The 15,654-nt window shown below is 47.7% G+C and overlaps 6 protein-coding genes across 6 annotated transcripts; 4 read left to right on the top strand and 2 right to left on the bottom strand.

Moving 5' to 3' along the window:
* Positions 1-1,993: 1,993 nt before the first annotated feature.
* On the top strand, positions 1,994-4,461 carry DFJ58DRAFT_649927 (Sodium:solute symporter family-domain-containing protein; the record flags this gene model as incomplete). The annotated part of the gene is made up of 9 exons (XM_041381550.1): positions 1,994-2,579; positions 2,634-2,813; positions 2,866-2,951; positions 2,979-3,114; positions 3,166-3,275; positions 3,329-3,433; positions 3,485-3,779; positions 3,831-4,186; positions 4,234-4,461. 9 exons carry the CDS (start codon positions 1,994-1,996, stop codon positions 4,459-4,461), a joined length of 2,082 nt encoding a protein of 693 aa, XP_041250645.1.
* A 125-nt stretch (positions 4,462-4,586) lies between these two features.
* On the top strand, positions 4,587-6,632 carry DFJ58DRAFT_756957 (uncharacterized protein). Its single transcript, XM_041388164.1, has 10 exons — positions 4,587-4,766; positions 4,837-4,845; positions 4,921-4,977; positions 5,028-5,141; positions 5,212-5,367; positions 5,418-5,468; positions 5,534-5,703; positions 5,754-5,776; positions 5,830-5,912; positions 5,970-6,632. Exons 1-10 carry the CDS (start codon positions 4,700-4,702, stop codon positions 6,248-6,250), a joined length of 1,011 nt encoding a protein of 336 aa, XP_041250644.1. The 5' UTR covers positions 4,587-4,699; the 3' UTR covers positions 6,251-6,632.
* A 154-nt stretch (positions 6,633-6,786) lies between these two features.
* DFJ58DRAFT_756954 (glycosyltransferase family 21 protein) lies at positions 6,787-8,347 on the top strand. The gene is made up of 4 exons (XM_041388163.1): positions 6,787-6,923; positions 6,988-7,241; positions 7,292-7,648; positions 7,683-8,347. Exons 1-4 carry the CDS (start codon positions 6,805-6,807, stop codon positions 8,318-8,320), a joined length of 1,368 nt encoding a protein of 455 aa, XP_041250643.1. The 5' UTR covers positions 6,787-6,804; the 3' UTR covers positions 8,321-8,347.
* Positions 8,348-9,737, bottom strand: DFJ58DRAFT_756952 (uncharacterized protein). Its single transcript, XM_041388162.1, has 4 exons — positions 9,512-9,737; positions 8,855-9,407; positions 8,778-8,801; positions 8,348-8,722 (listed from the first exon to the last, which is right to left on the bottom strand). The coding sequence occupies exons 2-4, from the start codon at positions 9,253-9,255 to the stop codon at positions 8,491-8,493; spliced, it is 657 nt and encodes a 218-aa protein (XP_041250642.1). The 5' UTR covers positions 9,256-9,407; positions 9,512-9,737; the 3' UTR covers positions 8,348-8,490.
* A 111-nt stretch (positions 9,738-9,848) lies between these two features.
* On the top strand, positions 9,849-14,069 carry DFJ58DRAFT_903270 (exocyst complex component Sec3-domain-containing protein; the record flags this gene model as incomplete). The annotated part of the gene is made up of 18 exons (XM_041394851.1): positions 9,849-10,101; positions 10,149-10,261; positions 10,313-10,415; positions 10,456-10,479; positions 10,530-11,395; positions 11,451-11,576; positions 11,631-11,732; positions 11,782-11,914; positions 11,964-12,064; positions 12,116-12,277; positions 12,327-12,432; positions 12,481-12,620; positions 12,668-12,933; positions 12,986-13,115; positions 13,165-13,354; positions 13,380-13,430; positions 13,480-13,625; positions 13,683-14,069. The coding sequence occupies exons 1-18, from the start codon at positions 9,942-9,944 to the stop codon at positions 14,067-14,069; spliced, it is 3,306 nt and encodes a 1,101-aa protein (XP_041250641.1). The 5' UTR covers positions 9,849-9,941.
* Positions 14,063-15,250, bottom strand: DFJ58DRAFT_756948 (TB2/DP1, HVA22 family-domain-containing protein). The gene is made up of 5 exons (XM_041388161.1): positions 15,172-15,250; positions 15,027-15,116; positions 14,818-14,967; positions 14,695-14,758; positions 14,063-14,644 (listed from the first exon to the last, which is right to left on the bottom strand). Exons 2-5 carry the CDS (start codon positions 15,056-15,058, stop codon positions 14,240-14,242), a joined length of 651 nt encoding a protein of 216 aa, XP_041250640.1. The 5' UTR covers positions 15,059-15,116; positions 15,172-15,250; the 3' UTR covers positions 14,063-14,239.
* Between the last annotated feature and the right edge of the window lie 404 nt (positions 15,251-15,654).

Here is a 15,654-nt window from a genome sequence, read left to right as displayed (position 1 = left end):
GTCGAGATTGTCCAAAATGGTAATGGCCAATGTATCATCATGTGCTAAATTGCCCCTCAGATCATACATCTGCCTCTACCCCAACTCTACCCAGCCAACTCCTCCAACGCGTTCGTCATCTCCGACTCACCAATATCAATGCTCGACATACATCTCGTACGCAAGTGGTACATTTAACCGTGTCTCTCACTTTACGGGAAACTTTTGCAATCACTGATACCAACCACCTTGATTTCTCTTCTGTTAGCGCCCCAGCCAACACCAACCTGTACACCATAGCGATGCGCAGCACCGATTCCTACTATAGGGTAGTATCTACATTACCATACAGTAGGAGGCGAAATTCTGACATTGGCCTCGCGAGGCCCGAAAGTGAATTGCCTGATACAACTTCACTCCGCTATCCTCGTCAACATGGAATCAACAGTGTAAAACTGCTCCTCGAAGGTGCTCGTCGTTCCGCCGATACTCGTACCCTGGGCGAAAAACCACCCTGAATTCCTAATCATTGATACCAGCCACGTTCCACCTTTCTCCACAAACCTGGCGGTATAGCTCTGGCGGCAGATCGCAACAACACCGAATGTGGTCGAGGAGATGTCTGTCCCTAGAAGGCGTTGTGACTTTCAATAGTCCGGATCACTGGGGGGCCGGTGCTGATGTCCAGAGGCCTGGGGACAACGCCCTGAGTTGGAGGATGCGATATCCTAGAGCTGCTGAAGTTGGTATTTTGTTGGATCACAACAAAGGTGGGACCTCGGTGGAACGGACAATCCAATGATGTACTCATTCTTGCAACAGGCATGGTGACCGAGTCGTCGCCTCTCGTTGTGATATCTGCGCAACTGAAATACTGTGGATGATAGTGATGGAAGGGTCCGGTTCAGTCCGGTTCACCAGGAAAATCAGCAAACGCTGAACTAGACGTTGCATTCAGTTCGGCAATTTTGCTGAATGCTGGACCGAACGTGTCCGAGATGCATGCGAAAGAGGCTTGAGATTGCAGTAATATCAAAATACTAAGTTTTGTATCATCCAGTATGATTAGTATTAGGTTGCTGGAGTCATGCGGAAGGTGTCAACGGATGTTTGCAGCGAGCGCGTTGCGGGCCCACATCCTAATCTGCTCGAGACGTGACGATGAGGATATGGAACCGACGGAGCCGCTGAAGTCAGGGGAAGGAACGCATGCGGGGGAGTGAGGATATGTTGAGGCCGTTATATACTGCACGGTGATGGCTACGATATTAAGCTGAAGCGAAGATGTTGAGCAGAGTCTGGGCAATGTCCATGCGTGACCCCGAGTTTTACCAGAGCTTGGAGGCCACCTCCAACTGTCCCACCTTACTAATCAAAAATGATATCTTCCTGGGAATGTAACATGTATGCAATCTATCAAGCAAGGTGCCTGCCGGCCTGGCCGGCCCTGGTATATGATATAATTGTCTTATCACTCCACTACGTTCGTTCTCAGCTGTTCCACATTGTAGCCTTCATCAATTTCACGCAGTCGGGAGTCAGCCGCACCACAATCTTTGGCTCTAGTCTAAACAAAGATACTGAGGATGGAGCAAAGCATCATCCTGCACACCATAAGACAGACAAGATGCTAAATGCTGGCTTGGGCCATCTGCACAATATTAATGTAGTACGTCCGATTCACCAACTAACGAAAAGGAAGTCCTTCACTGCGTTCTTACAAGTCTCCGCACGGCGCACACTGACGCTGACCTTATCGAGTTATCCATGTGCCTTCCGCGCTTATTGAACTCTAAAGATATCCGAGTCCGCGGCTTGCGTTATACATCTTGTCACTATAGGGAGAAGACTGACCCGAGTACCTGCTTGGATCTCTCATGCCTATCTCTGCGGATTCGATAGCAAATTTTGGCTGCGCCTCTACTAGTATTGGGTTGTCACCCTAGGCACCTATTAAAGTCTGAACTTCTTCATCCATCAATGCATCACTCCCGTCCGACCCTCTGTTGTTCCAATGTCTTCAACCACAGGTGCTGAAGTCCTGACACAAGGTACAGGGTATGGCGTCGTGCTCGGAATCGGTTTCGTCTTCGCTATCATCATGATGGGTTTATCAACCCTTCAAAACCGCTATACGACCTACAAGATCTCCACTTCCGAGGAGTTCAATACAGCATCACGCAGCGTAAAACCCGGCCTTATTGCTTCTGGCATCGTATCGGCATGGACTTGGGCAGCAACACTCTTGCAAAGCTCCACAGTCACCTACGAATATGGTCTATGTGCTGGATATTATTATGCAGCAGGTGCTACCATTCAAATATTTGTCATGGCAATTCTCGCCGTGCGGGTTAAACAGATCGCCCCATACTGTCACACCTTCCTCGAGATTGTTCACGCTCGTTACGGTAACACAGCACACTTCATGTTTGCAACTTTTGGACTGGTCGTTAATCTTATTGTCTCGAGCATGTTACTGCTTGGTGGCAGTGCAGTTGTCAATGCCTTCACTGGGATGAACATTTATGCCGCCAACTTCCTCATTCCGCTTGGAGTCTGTATCTATGTCATCCTCGGGGGTCTTCGCGCCACGTTCCTATGTTGGTGATCGATAATTCCCCCTCAGTTGACCCACTGATTCAGGTTTGTTGCAGGCGATTACTCACATACACTCATCTTGATGATCCTCATATTTTACTTCTTCTTCTGGACATACACGAAAGCAGACCTCATCGGCGGTTTTGAGGGAATGTACAGCTTGCTACAACAAGCGAGCATTGAGCGACCTGTAACCGGAAACCAAGATGGCTCATACTTAACATTGAAGTCCAACTGTGAGCTGTCTCTCACACCCTTCACAGTCGTTTACTGAACTTTTTTTTCGAGATGGACTTACATTTATGATCATTCAGATCACTGGTGGATTTGGTACTGTCATGCTGGATCAGGCTCGTTATCTATTACCGCAAAAAGTAGATGCTCGCTAATATCATAAACAGGGCTACTGGCAACGTGCAATCGCATCAGAAGCAAAGACTGCTGTCCGAGCCTATCTTATGGGCGGTATTGCCTGGTTTGCTGTACCTCTCACTTTCTCCTCTATCATGGGCCTTGCTGCTGTCGCGCTTGCCAACAGTGAGTTTAAATACTTGTATTCAAAATCGTAAGTATCTGACGACGTTCTAGACCCCAGCTTCCCGTATCCTGGTGGGCTCACCGCGGCGGAGATTGATGCTGGCCTAGCTGCCCCCGCTGGTGTGGTGGCACTATTGGGCAGTGGTGGTGCAGCAGCTATGGTGAGCCACATATTTCCCATTCGCTGACAACTGAATAACAGCTGGTAATTTAGTTGATATTGCTTTTCATGGCAGTGACCTCAGCTGCATCTTCCGAGATGATTGCGACATCTTCTATTCTTACATTTGATCTGTATCAGATCCACTTTAATCCTGATGTACGTGAACATCGATCGCTACCAACAACGAACACTGATGGTGATATTCAGGCATCACCAGAGTCTCTTATACGTGTATCTCATATAATGGTCGCAGTATGGGCCCTGGTAATGTCGTGTGTTGCATCGTTATGGATCGGAATAGGAGTGTCTTTGAACTGGCTATTCTTATTCTCAGGAACTTTGTTCACTGGCGCTGTTGGCCCAGTCATATTTAGTGTGGTATGGCGCCAGCAAACCAAAGAAGCTGCCATCAGTGGTGCATTGGGAGGAGTGGTAGTTGGCATAATTGCATGGCTGACAGTTGCAAAAACGTATTACGGTGAATTGACTATCGCAACTACAGGTGAGTTCTTGTCCGCTGCAGACACCGCGTTCTATGCTGACGAAGAACAAGGACTAATGTATCCTAACCTTGCTGGAAACCTGGGCGCTTGCTGCTCAGGTGCTATCATTTCCGCCGTCATCACTCTCATTAAACCTGACAACGAGTTCGATTGGTCTGCTACTAAAAGAATCAATCCCCGAGCAAGAGAGATGGATCGAAAGAAAGCGACCCTACCGGATTCCGTATCTGGCTCTGGCTCCGACTCACCTGTCGAGAAAGAGAAACAAGAAAGTGCCATGGTGGATGTAGCATCGGCGAAAGACGACATAACGATTGATGTCCCAGCTGAAGAATACGCCGAGCTTCAAAAGTCGCTCAAGGTTGCTACCTGGGCATCATTGACACTGATATTCATCGTACTTTTCGTGAGTGTAAATGATATGTTGACGCTCGGTTATTAACTTGATCGCAGCTTATACCGATACCCATGTTCCTATCACACTACGTGTTCTCTCTGAACTTTTTCAGAGGTTGGATTATAATCTGTGTCATGTGGCTCTTTGTGGCTGCTGGCATCACATCAATCCTACCTCTCTGGGAGAGCCGTGCAGCGATAAAGGATATTTTCTCGGGTATGGTTCGGGACATATTCGGAGGTAAAGCACGAAAGGGGGCAATTGCAAGTAGTAACGTTGCATAGTTGTATGTGGTAGATGTAAGTCGTCTATAGCCGAAGGCTGGGTATTATAAGTGATGCCGACAAAGCCGCTGATGCACCACCATCAATATTGTCAAGGGTCCGAAGTTCTGTGTGAGACTGTGAGTCGCTCGTCTCTATCACTCGGCGAGCTCAGGGGTCTCCTGGCTCGTTCCCTTTACAACCTCACTACAACGGTATCTATATAAACCTATCCACGCTAGCTTCACCAGACATAGACATGCCTGTTACTGTTATACCATCGAAGCCAGTGCCCGCTGAGTTGTCGGGGACTTTTAGATTCATAGGTGAGATGGGATCCAAACTTTCCAATCCGCTAGTCGTATTGATCTGGGCCATCATCTGGCCAATCATCAGACATCGGAGGTGAGTGCCACTGAGAACCATGGATTATGGTGGTACACATCGTATTAATACGATTTCGACGTCGTCGTTCAACAGTTAATCTCACCGATGCTGTATTTCATGGCGTTCACCATGGCAAAAAAAAACACGAAGGTCTACCGTGGCCTTCAGTGCTTCTACGTCGTGCTAACAGTCATTTGCAGACGATTTTGAAGCAGTGCTGGACAGATCGCGGTTAGCTGGTGTTCGATCTATGATAATCACAGGTGGAAGCCTTGGAGAATCAAAAACTGCGCTGTCTCTTGCTGCTCAACATGGTTCGCACCATCTCGCAAAACCAGATTTATTTGTACTCTGATGTCATAATGTGCTGCTTTACTTTACAAGGTTTTTTTGCGACAGTAGGATGTCATCCAACCCGCTCAAAAGAATTTGACGAGTACCCAGGCGGTCCAGAAGCCTACCTTCAGGCGCTGGACAGCCTAATAAGTGCCAATCTCCACGGTAAAGGCAGAGTTGTTGCTATTGGCGAGTGTGGCTTGGGTATGTCTAGATGTTGCATGTGTGCAAAACATTGTCATTGAGGTCATCAGATTACGATCGCACACACTTCGCACCGGAAGACGTACAGCGACGACACTTCCGTATGTGTGGAACATCAGACCCCTTATTTCAAGCTAACTGTCGTGTGCTGGGTGATATCTTGCAGGGTCACAGCTATTCCTCGCCAAAAAGTACAAGCTACCGCTGTTCCTCCATTCCCGTGCAGCCCACAAAGACTTTGTGAGTATCCTTCGTGACGAAGGTTTCGGAGAGGATGGAGAGAGAAAGGGAGTTGTTCACAGTTTCACAGGGTCGGTTGAAGAGGTCGTCGAGCTCGTGAGTTCACAATCTATCATCCTTCGAATTGCGCTGACTCTGACGCACAGATGGGCATGGGCTTCCACATAAGGTGTGGTTCTAGAGGGTTGGCATTGAATTTTGGCACTGATAGTATCGCATCAGCGTCAATGGGTGCTCCCTCAAAACAGAGCAAAACCTGCTAGCTGCAAAGGCAATTCGACCGGACAAGCTTTTACTCGAGACAGGTCAAATTTCGATGTTATTGCGGTTGTGGAGGGTACTGAAAAATGGGTTGATATTAGATGCTCCTTGGTGCTCCATGACCTCAACACATGCATCAAATACCTTACTAGCGACGCTTCCGGCGTCATTAAAGTCAAAGTATTTCCCTTCCGGCACTAAATTGCCATCGTTCGTGATGGGCAGGCCGGTGAAAGGAAGAAACGAGCCCAGTGCGATCGGAGGCGTTGCATGGGTCATACACAGGCTCAACGAAGAAATCCCGTTCGAGAAAGTGACAGAAAAGGTGTACAAGAACACTATTCAACTATTTGGCCTAGAGGAACTTCAGAGACAAAATTAGAGTTTTAGAGTCACAAATTACAATTTTTGGTTCCTTGTCATACGCCGCTGAGCTAGGCTCCATCCGAGTCCATCGTCAAGCCATGGGACGTCACCGAGGCAAGCTGGTGTAGTCTAACGACCCCGAGTATGTGTCCAGGATCTTGGCTGCAAGTACTTGCTGATGGGTCGCAAATGGCACCTACAAGAATATTTCGATAGCTGCAAGGATCTTTCGAGAATCGAGTTCCTGCACTGCTAAGATAGACCTCACTCATACAATGCAATTTTGTTGAAATGTCACGCTAGGGCACGTGATGAACCGGTGTATGAGTGAGGTCTATCTTACTTTCATTTGACAGGTCGCGCTTAAAGATCGGAGCAACCTAGGGTCTGCATGTGCCTCGTTTACTTACTAGTTGTAGTAAACATTCACGATTCCCGAGTCACGAAGTCTGCCCAGTATAGCCTGCCGAGATTCGGCTAGTGTGACTGTCCGTGACATTTCGTGACATGAGTGTGACTCACGAAACAGTGAACCGTCACGAATGAGTACACGTTACTGATAGTAGAGCGATGGAGGCTCAGCTAGAGCCTGACCAGAGTCCCTCATTATTTCCTTTTATCTTCGCTATCATCGGGCTCGTGTGGTATGTAGGTTTATGGAGTATCGGTCTCCTGGGATGCAGAACAGGGTGAGCAACTGTGTTACTTACTTGGACGACAGCCGTTCACTCAAGGTCCTCGCCGCTGTGACAGCCGAAGAAGGTACCGCATGCGACCGCGGTCTCCACTCGCAACGGCGCCACCGGATTCCATCCCTGGTGTATCTATTCTGCGACCACTGAAAGGTCTGGATGCCAACTTATACGAAAACCTCGAGTCTACGTTCACGCAAGAATACCCCGACTTCGAAATCATATTGTCTGTCGCTGATGAACAAGACCAAGCTCTTCCAATTGCGAGAGATCTCATTTCTAAATACCCCAGTATTTCTGCCAGGATAATAATAGGTCAGTTATAGTGAGCAATGATGACGACTCGGCTGAAGAAAGTAATTCAGGTGAAGAAGTGGTGGGGGTCAACCCGAAAGTAAACAACCTCATTCGTTCATACCGTGAAGCTACCCATGACATTCTCTGGGTTATCGATTCAGGTGTCTCGGTTGCACCTGGGACACTTGCGCGCTCCGTTGACCTACTCGAGTCACCCACGTACACAAGACCTCCCAAGAGGCGCGTTGCGGTCGTCCATCACGTCCCATTTGCATCTGCTACAGAAGGGTTTCTCGGTTCAAGAATTGAGGAGGCATTCCTCAATACCAATCATGCGAAGATGTATCTCGCAATCAACACTGTGTCTATCGAATCTTGCGTTGTTGGGAAATCAAACCTCTACCGGCGCTCTGATCTAGAGCGAGGTAAACGGTTCCTTGAAGCCTCGCGCGCACACAGAATCAAACGATGACCGGGATTGTACCCATGGCCTTGCTGCGTTTGGAAAATTCTTGGCCGAAGATAACATGATTGCCAGTGCTTTATGGCACGAGCTGGATCTCCGACACGATTTATCATGCGACGTGGTGCATATCGCAATCGGGAAAATGTCTTTATCGGACTACGTATGGAGGCGTGTGCGCTGGATTCGTGTACGCAAGCACATGGTTCTTGCGGCAACAATCATGGAGCCCTTTACCGAAAATCTTATGGCTAGTTCCATCGCTGCTGCAAGTTTGCGGTATCTTTTTGGTATTCCAATATGGCTTTTTCTGGTGGTTCACCATGCAGCTTGGCTCTGGGTGGATTTAGATGTTTACGAGTCACTCGCTGGTCATCCTCTTCCAGCAGACAGGCGATGGTGGTTCTTCACTGCATGGTGCCTGCGCGAACTTCTAGCATTGCCAATCTGGTTCTTGGCTATGCTTGGTAATGAGGTGATTTGGAGAGGGAAGAAATACGAGGTATTACGAGCGGGAGAAGTCAAGGGGACATCGGGCGATGGTAATCACGGGGGATTGTTTAGATTATTTACCCGGTGGAGGCAGCAGGATTCTCACTATCAGCCTTTACCAAGCAATCATTCAGATACATAGCGCATGTATTTCGTTCATAGCTAGCTCATGATTGGTTGTTGATTATCATTAACGGTGACCATACGATAACAGGTACGTATACCCACGATTAGAAAGTACAGAAAGCGTCTGAGATACATAAAGTAAGAGTGACGGATGATATGAGATGAAAGGTGATAGACAGTGGTTGGCTATGAGGGTATAGCCACATCAGGCTCAGATTCAACGAGAGCTGCCATTGCCTCTTCTTGACTGTGCTTTGCAAGAAGACGGAAATTGTAAATCATGACTACTTCATCAAAGAAGGTATCAGACCAATCTTCCGCCCTGCATGAATTCAGTGCGGCAGTGCGCAAGCGCAAATCACGTCCGTCGCATATGATCTTGCATAAAGATGCTTCGAGACTGGCAGGAGCAGGCGGGCTGAGGTGTATGTTGTCGTGAATCCCTGGCATCTTTCTGCCGTTGATTGGAAAACCAATTCTTAACTTGGTGATATTCCCTACGAATGGCAGGATCAGGCAATGCGGCAACAATGAGCCACTGACAACAAACCTGTTTATGATGACGCCCAGCTGGGACACCCAAGCTTCGTCAGGGTACGGGGTAATCTCATCATAAACCATCTGCATTACGAGGCGTTGGCGTGAGGTTGCGGGAGTCTTTCCAGTAGATGTGATTGCCAACGCGCGTTTCTTCAGCTCCCGTACTCTAGTCTCTCTCTCGCTTTGAGCACGAGCCGCAGATTGTAAAAATGCTTGTTTATATGCTTTCTTCTTGAGATTGTCTTCAGAAGTAGTCCCATGACGTGATGTGATGGCAGAAACGGAAGCGGGCTTGAATCGCAATGATGATCCCTTGCTGGTTATGACTCGTTTCCGTAAAGTACGTCGCGGAACGGACTCCTCTGAAAGTACGACGGACTCCATGGATGGGTCTGCAAACTCAACATCCATGCCATCTGCTGAGACATCTAGAGACGGTTCCCGCGACGAAGATGACGAGACGGGACTATCCACTGCAGATCCATCTTCCTGACCATCAAAGGAAGAAAGAGCGTCACGGAAAGACAGAGTGGGTGAATTTGAGAGTGCTGTTGTAGACGAGCCTGTGTGTGATGTGTTCATCAGTGATCTGTCTGCAGTAATGTATGGGATACAAGGGCTGAACTTGTCTCGGTTATTCATGAGAGAGAGATGAAGAGATACCTGCCTGAAATAAATACCGACGCTTGATCCACTGGTGTTCGGTGCAGGTAAGACAAACCTTCTTTATTGTAGTGCCGCTGTGGGGAGTGGTCCAAACCAGATATTGTTTCGGGGGGAAGATCGTTAATGATTGAGAAAGGAATGACTACTGCTTTTATGACAGGTGCCGATATGGCTAAGTCTATGGGGACCAGACGTCCTTACTCTTGGCTGAAGTCGATAGCAAAGGGTGGTCGGTAGCCGGAACTCGCCTTCTTGACTCTCTTATGTGTGGTCCTTTTTTGGATTATTGAAGCCTTTGGTCAATAAAGCCAAACAACCGCTTTCCCAAATCAATTAAGAATTACATAGGTACTACAACAACCAGGTTCGGGTAACCAGAAGAAGCCCTGAGCGCCAAATCCTCGAGAGGGCTCTGGCAACAATTCATAACAATGTCCGATCATGATCACACAAAGCAACGCATAATCGCATCAGTATTTGATAAGCGCAACTCAGGTGCTGCGATACAAGAGACATATGTTGGACACATAAAAATATGGGAGGATGCAGGAGAAGACTCTGGTAAAAAGCCTCGCTATATCTTGCTGTCACGTATGTTATTATCATCTGTCTTCTGGATTGCTCAAACAGTTCTTCAGAGGGTAGCGATGGAACTGGTTTCCTTCACAAGTCAAAGCTTAACACAAACGGCTCATTCTCCGTAGGGAAGACATGGAAACTTTCCGAGTTGCGTGGTATAGAAGTTTCGAATGTACGTATAAGCATAGCGATCAGCACAATCACACAGCTGACACTTATGTAGCCAGGATCCTTCAATATCACATTGGCTCGTACATATAAATGGCAGACGGAAAACCATCTTGATCAAGCAAATTTCATTTCCGCGGCAGTCAAGCTAGTTCTACGTTGTCACAAATGGTACTGGTACACTCCATCTGGTCGGAGTGCGACAAAATGAGCCAGGTCCTGGTAAGATAGCTGGGTCCTCACCCGCGCTCGCTATTGACCCTTATTATCAGCCAGTGGATTCTCTCAATCCTCGGAAACGCTGGTTACTCAAGCACCGCAATCTGACTTGAACATAACTACTGGGCCAGCAACACGACAAGCTGCGACTTCGCGAGCGGGGACACCACAGCCAGGCATGCGTACGGAGCTCCCTCCTCGCACTCAAGTTGCGAGACCTTCTTCTCCTGCTGGTTCCAATATTAGTAATCTATCTCAGAATAATTCCAGCTCGAGCGTGATCCGACTCCCTTCCCCACCACCAGCCTCTCAGTTACAAGGGCAACTGCAGATCGTTCAATCCAGTCTACCAAGTTCACTTCGACCGCGGGTTATTCGCCGTCCATCCAATGCGACGCCGCCACAAACCCCCTCGTCGAATGGCTTGCCAGCAAACCTCGTACCGACCCGTGCTCCTCTCTCTGCGTCGCCTCTACGCACTCCCAAAGAAAATTACCCTTTCGCTGTATCTCGCCCCTCTGCTGAATTTGTTCACGCGTCGAGTCCGCTTTCAGCCACTCCCACAGTTGCCCAGCTTCCTCGATCAGAGTCCCCGATTTCTGTTCGATCTCAAAAGCTGCCTTCAGGCAAATCCATACCTACCCCAGAGCCTCCGCAACCTCGCCGGGAGCATAACAACCGAGTATCATTCTTTGACCCTCTTAATCAAGCTGCTTTGGATAGGCTTGTCGCGGGAGATTATCCAGAGGATGGGAGTGCAGGTGAAGAGGAGACCTCGCAGGCTACAATGGCGAGTGTAGAGGAGATGCTCGAGGGGTTTGAGTGGGCCAGCGATGATTTCTTTGGGAAAAAGAACGCAAAGGGTGCAGCAGACTTGGTTGAGGCCCGTCTGTTGGACGAGTTGATAGCCCTTGAGAAGGTGAACCAGACACCCAGGAAACCTCATGTTTCTTAACTACTAACTCACGTTCCAGGCCAATATACACTCCTTCGTAGAGTCCGATGATCGTGTGGCCCTGGTCATGAATTTGCTAGAAGAAGCTATCACTGAAGTCGACGCAATGGACAGCTTAATTTCATCATACAAAATTCATTTGAACGTTAGACCTTGTCATCAAACTGGCTGTATCGTACACTAAAATATCTGACCGCAGGCCGTCGGGGATGATATCTCGTTCATACAATCTCAGCGGCGCGGCTTACAGGTTCAGACACAGAATCAACGCGGTTTGCTGAGCGAGCTCGAGAATCTCCTTGTACGTTCTTCCGAATCTGCCACCATACGTCATACTGATGCTAGGACAGCAAACCGTCCAAGTAGACCGTGAAGTACTGGTGACGCTTACTCAGGAATCCCTCGAAAAGGTGTCTGGGATACAGAAATTGGAGACAGCGGCCACAGAACTTTATAAAGCTCTCCAAGCTGGTCAAGACACCGGTATGTTTGTACCTTTTGGCGTTTCTTCCCAGGGTTTCATTGTTCGCAGACATGGCTGCTACCATGGAACGATTAGACGAATACAGGACCCACAATGCACAGTTTTGCAAACGTGTCTATGACTATTTATCAATCATGTCTGTTGCACAGGTGAACTGTTTTTCTGTGGTCATGAATGTGATACTTATATTCCCTACGTAGGCGGAGATTATCCTGGATGGAAACAATGGGATTACCAAGCCTGGACGAGGACGTCCGGTTATCAAGAGTCATCAAGGCATGGAGGCATACCTCGGTCGTTACGCTGGACTGCTTCTCTACCTGAAGGAGATGGACGAGAGTATATATTCAAGATTCTGTGGAGTAAGGGGATTTCAGTGCCTACAACTCCTATTGACGGATCTATCTCAAGGCGTACTTCTCCACCACCAGTGAACTTCACAAAAAACAGATGGGGAGTGTACTCTCCATTTACGCGGGACTGCTGAAGAGGACACCAGATGAAGATGCTGACCAGAGTTTGTGATCAGCCCTTTTAAGCAATTGTTTGGCTCATGATGAGATAGACTTTGGGTCGACTAATGAAAATAGTCAAAAGGCATCAATTCGTCGCGCTGGAACCATAGTCCGTTCGCCTATCGAGGGACGAAAGGATCGAAATAAAGACAGGGAGAGGCAGACGAATGAGGAGTATCGTGCACCGGAGGTGCGCTTATATTTGATTCAGCTAGTCTTGACTTACAATAGTATTAGGCTCTAGGTCTTATTTTGGAACAGATTGCGCCTCAAATCTACCGGGAGGGAGACTTCATTGCAGATTTCCTGCAAATCAATGATGCTGGTCTTACGTTTGCTGATTACGCTGGGCTGGACAATTACTTCAGGCGACAAGCTGCACGAAGCGCAGGCTTGAGTCAAACAACCATGAAGCTCGCACGCGGTGCCATGGACTTAATTTTCGGCTTTTTACCTGCCGAGCTGAAGCAATGGATTGATTCCGCTATTGCCAAAGATACGTTGTACGTGTTGCATGATTTTCCCATGGAGAAGTTTTGTTCATTCCGCCGATAGGCAGGTAGTAGGAGTCATAGTCTGCTTGGAGCGCTTTGTAGCAGATGCGGATGAGCGTGACAATTTGTTCTTTCTGCAAATGCTGGAAAAGCAACATACTAGGCTCAAGGGAACCTTCGATCGCCATATCGTAAGCCGTTGTCTCTGCTATTAAATTGCTGCTCACGACAAGTTTGCAGAATCAACAAATCAAGATGATCGAGGAAACAAAGCTCACGAGCAAGAAGCGGAAGGGGGTCGCTCATTTCGTGAAATACTTCCCGATCTATGTCGGTCGCATCGAACAGCAACTAATTGGCGCGGATGGTTTGGAGGTCAGGGCCAATGTTGATCTCGCTTATGAGAAGATCGTGCACAGCATGTTTGAATGTCTTAAGCACATGGCCACCCTTAGACGGTGACGATGAAGACAAGGGCCAGCTCAATTATCACGTGCTGCTTGTTGGTAAGTGAGCTAATATACTTCCGATCGCTTGTTAAAAGTCGGCTTGTAGAGAATATGCACTACTTCGTTGCGGAAATGTCCCAGCTGGATGTAGGCTCGGTTTCTGGGTTCCTGAGACAAGCGGAGGCGATTTACAATGAAAATCTGAACGCCTATGTCAAAATTGTCCTCAGACGACCTTTTGCAAAGATCACCGTACGCGCAGTTGTTTTCTCATTCATCACCACTTTCTTATTTTTGCCTTCCACACAGGACTATTTCGACGGTATCGAACGGTTGCTCACGACTACTGCCCCGACCGAAGTCTCAAAGAACAGCAACTACAACAGATCTTCGCTGAAGAAAGTTGTCAAGGAGTTTGATGGCAAAGACATCCGCAAACATCTTGATGCCTTATTCAAGCGCGTTGAGAAGCATTTTACTGAAGCTGAAGAGAAGGCGACGAAGGAACAAAGCAGCGGCATTGCTCCTGGTACGGTCATGGTCGGCGTGTGGAAAGCTTGTGAAGAGGAACTACAAAGAATGACAGAGAACTTCAACAAGCGGATCTCGCAATGTTATGCGGATAGTGGCGTCTCATTGGAATACACTAGTGCCGATGTTGAGACATCCTTCAGGCGTCACAGGCTCGGGTCATAACTTATTTTGCAGTACTAATAACGAACCTCACATTGGATGCACATTGTATAGTACGCACTGTCTACCATATACACATACCACCCATTCTTGTTGAAATGATAGAATAAGAAATAAAAAAGAATGTCCGTGCTTCGGTGAGTTTTGATAGAAATACTTCAACAAAATGAACTTTAAGTGGACTCTGAGCGTGCCTCAGGGGTCTGCTCGCCATCATGATTGACGTCAACACCACTGGCATATGTAGCCTGTTTCGCAACAGCATCGGGAGAGGAACTAGGTTTCGTGGAAGACTTTGATAATACTCCCATGATGGCAGGACCATAAGACGTCCAAAGCCCCTTCACTGATTCGAGGGAGTAGGGCTGTTGTCCAGGTTGGCCCTCCCTTGCAGCTTGAGATTGTTTAGTGATGGGAGTCTTGTTCAAGATGGTCCACACGAGGTCAATGAGCATAGAAATGCGCGACTGAAGGAAACCAAGGACATTGTTCTGAGCAGAAGCAATGCTAGAATCCAACTCTGCTTCATTCTTGGAGCAAAAGGGTTCAAGGTAGGTTTTGTAGATGTAGGTCGAACCCTGTCTGTCTGTGAAAACCTAGATAAGTACAGCAGGAGATGACTACGGACCTGGAGTTGCGGGAGAGATAGGTAAAGCAAGAAAAGGGTTCGTGCTTCCCAATAAAACGGCAGCCTTATACACCAGATAGGGGTGAATAATGTTGAGACGAGATGAAATAAGTGAAAACTAACCATGATACGAATGGACCTATTGTTGACTCAATCGCAATAAAAGCTCCAACGACAGCCCAATACATCGAAAGGCTCTGAAGTTCACCGGACAAAGGAGAGGAGAGCGCCTTGTAGGTAGAATAGCTTGGCAGTAAAAACGCGAACCACGCGCTGAAATGGAAGTATAGTCAGTGTATTTATGGCCATGATGAGTCGACAGATATCATCACCAAAGCAGATGGGACACCATAGACATTAACATTATGAATTCCTCTCCAAACTTCGAACGGTGGTCGACGACGATAAGTACTGATCACAAACTGTTGTCGGAATAAATTATAAACAATGAACAGAAGATATGATACTTGTACTGACAAGTGTTGCGATATCAGAAACAAGTCAAGGTGGGTTGAGTGCGTGTATCAGGATCAGACACTGGCAGTACTGCGGCCACGTACTCAAACGTCACGGAGTTGGATTACATACGGCTTTATGTAATATCGCCCCTTTTAGTTGGAGTAGTTTGCGGACTCAGACTCAGTTCTGCCTCGACTCGGACGTCCTCGCATGCATGCGAAACTAAATTTTGTGTCCACATGTGCCATAATTGTCCGTCATCCACCCTTAGAGCTGCTAGCTGCGGCCAAAGAATTCACAAAGCAACTGTGGTCATTGTTCGATTAGAATGACAAGGACTAGGCAGTGGACTGTCCAATATCCACATCTCCATAGCGGTAGGCCACAATCCACAGTAGCTTGATCGATAGTATATATACCGTACACGAAGGAAACTGTTTGGTATCACCTCCAGCCCCCAAAAACAGGCAACGTCTCTTCCAAGAAAGCTCAAGTCATCAC

This window comes from Suillus subalutaceus (genome assembly GCF_016647625.1).
Source record: "Suillus subalutaceus strain FC151 chromosome Unknown DFJ58scaffold_3, whole genome shotgun sequence".
Classification (NCBI taxonomy): Eukaryota; Fungi; Basidiomycota; class Agaricomycetes; order Boletales; family Suillaceae; genus Suillus; species Suillus subalutaceus.
The sequence above is the reverse complement of the archived record's forward strand: the minus strand, read 5'-3'. Positions and strand labels throughout refer to the sequence as shown.

Coding starts and splice junctions, on each gene's coding strand:
- DFJ58DRAFT_756957 (XM_041388164.1), top strand. CDS start 4,700: ATGCCTGTTACTGTTATACCATCGAAGCCAGTGCCCGCTGAGTTGTCG. Junction 4,978..5,027: donor TGGCAAAAAAAAACACGAAG/GTCTACCGTGGC, acceptor AGTCATTTGCAG/ACGATTTTGAAGCAGTGCTG. Junction 5,704..5,753: donor TTGAAGAGGTCGTCGAGCTC/GTGAGTTCACAA, acceptor TCTGACGCACAG/ATGGGCATGGGCTTCCACAT.
- DFJ58DRAFT_756954 (XM_041388163.1), top strand. CDS start 6,805: ATGGAGGCTCAGCTAGAGCCTGACCAGAGTCCCTCATTATTTCCTTTT. Junction 6,924..6,987: donor CTCCTGGGATGCAGAACAGG/GTGAGCAACTGT, acceptor CCGCTGTGACAG/CCGAAGAAGGTACCGCATGC. Junction 7,649..7,682: donor GCGCTCTGATCTAGAGCGAG/GTAAACGGTTCC, acceptor GCGCGCACACAG/AATCAAACGATGACCGGGAT.
- DFJ58DRAFT_756952 (XM_041388162.1), bottom strand. CDS start 9,255: ATGGATGTTGAGTTTGCAGACCCATCCATGGAGTCCGTCGTACTTTCA. Junction 8,802..8,854: donor CTGGGCGTCATCATAAACAG/GTTTGTTGTCAG, acceptor TGCCATTCGTAG/GGAATATCACCAAGTTAAGA. Junction 8,723..8,777: donor TATCACCAAGTTAAGAATTG/GTTTTCCAATCA, acceptor CATACACCTCAG/CCCGCCTGCTCCTGCCAGTC.
- DFJ58DRAFT_756948 (XM_041388161.1), bottom strand. CDS start 15,058: ATGTTAATGTCTATGGTGTCCCATCTGCTTTG. Junction 14,759..14,817: donor ATAGGTCCATTCGTATCATG/GTTAGTTTTCAC, acceptor CTGGTGTATAAG/GCTGCCGTTTTATTGGGAAG. Junction 14,645..14,694: donor TATCTCTCCCGCAACTCCAG/GTCCGTAGTCAT, acceptor ACAGACAGACAG/GGTTCGACCTACATCTACAA.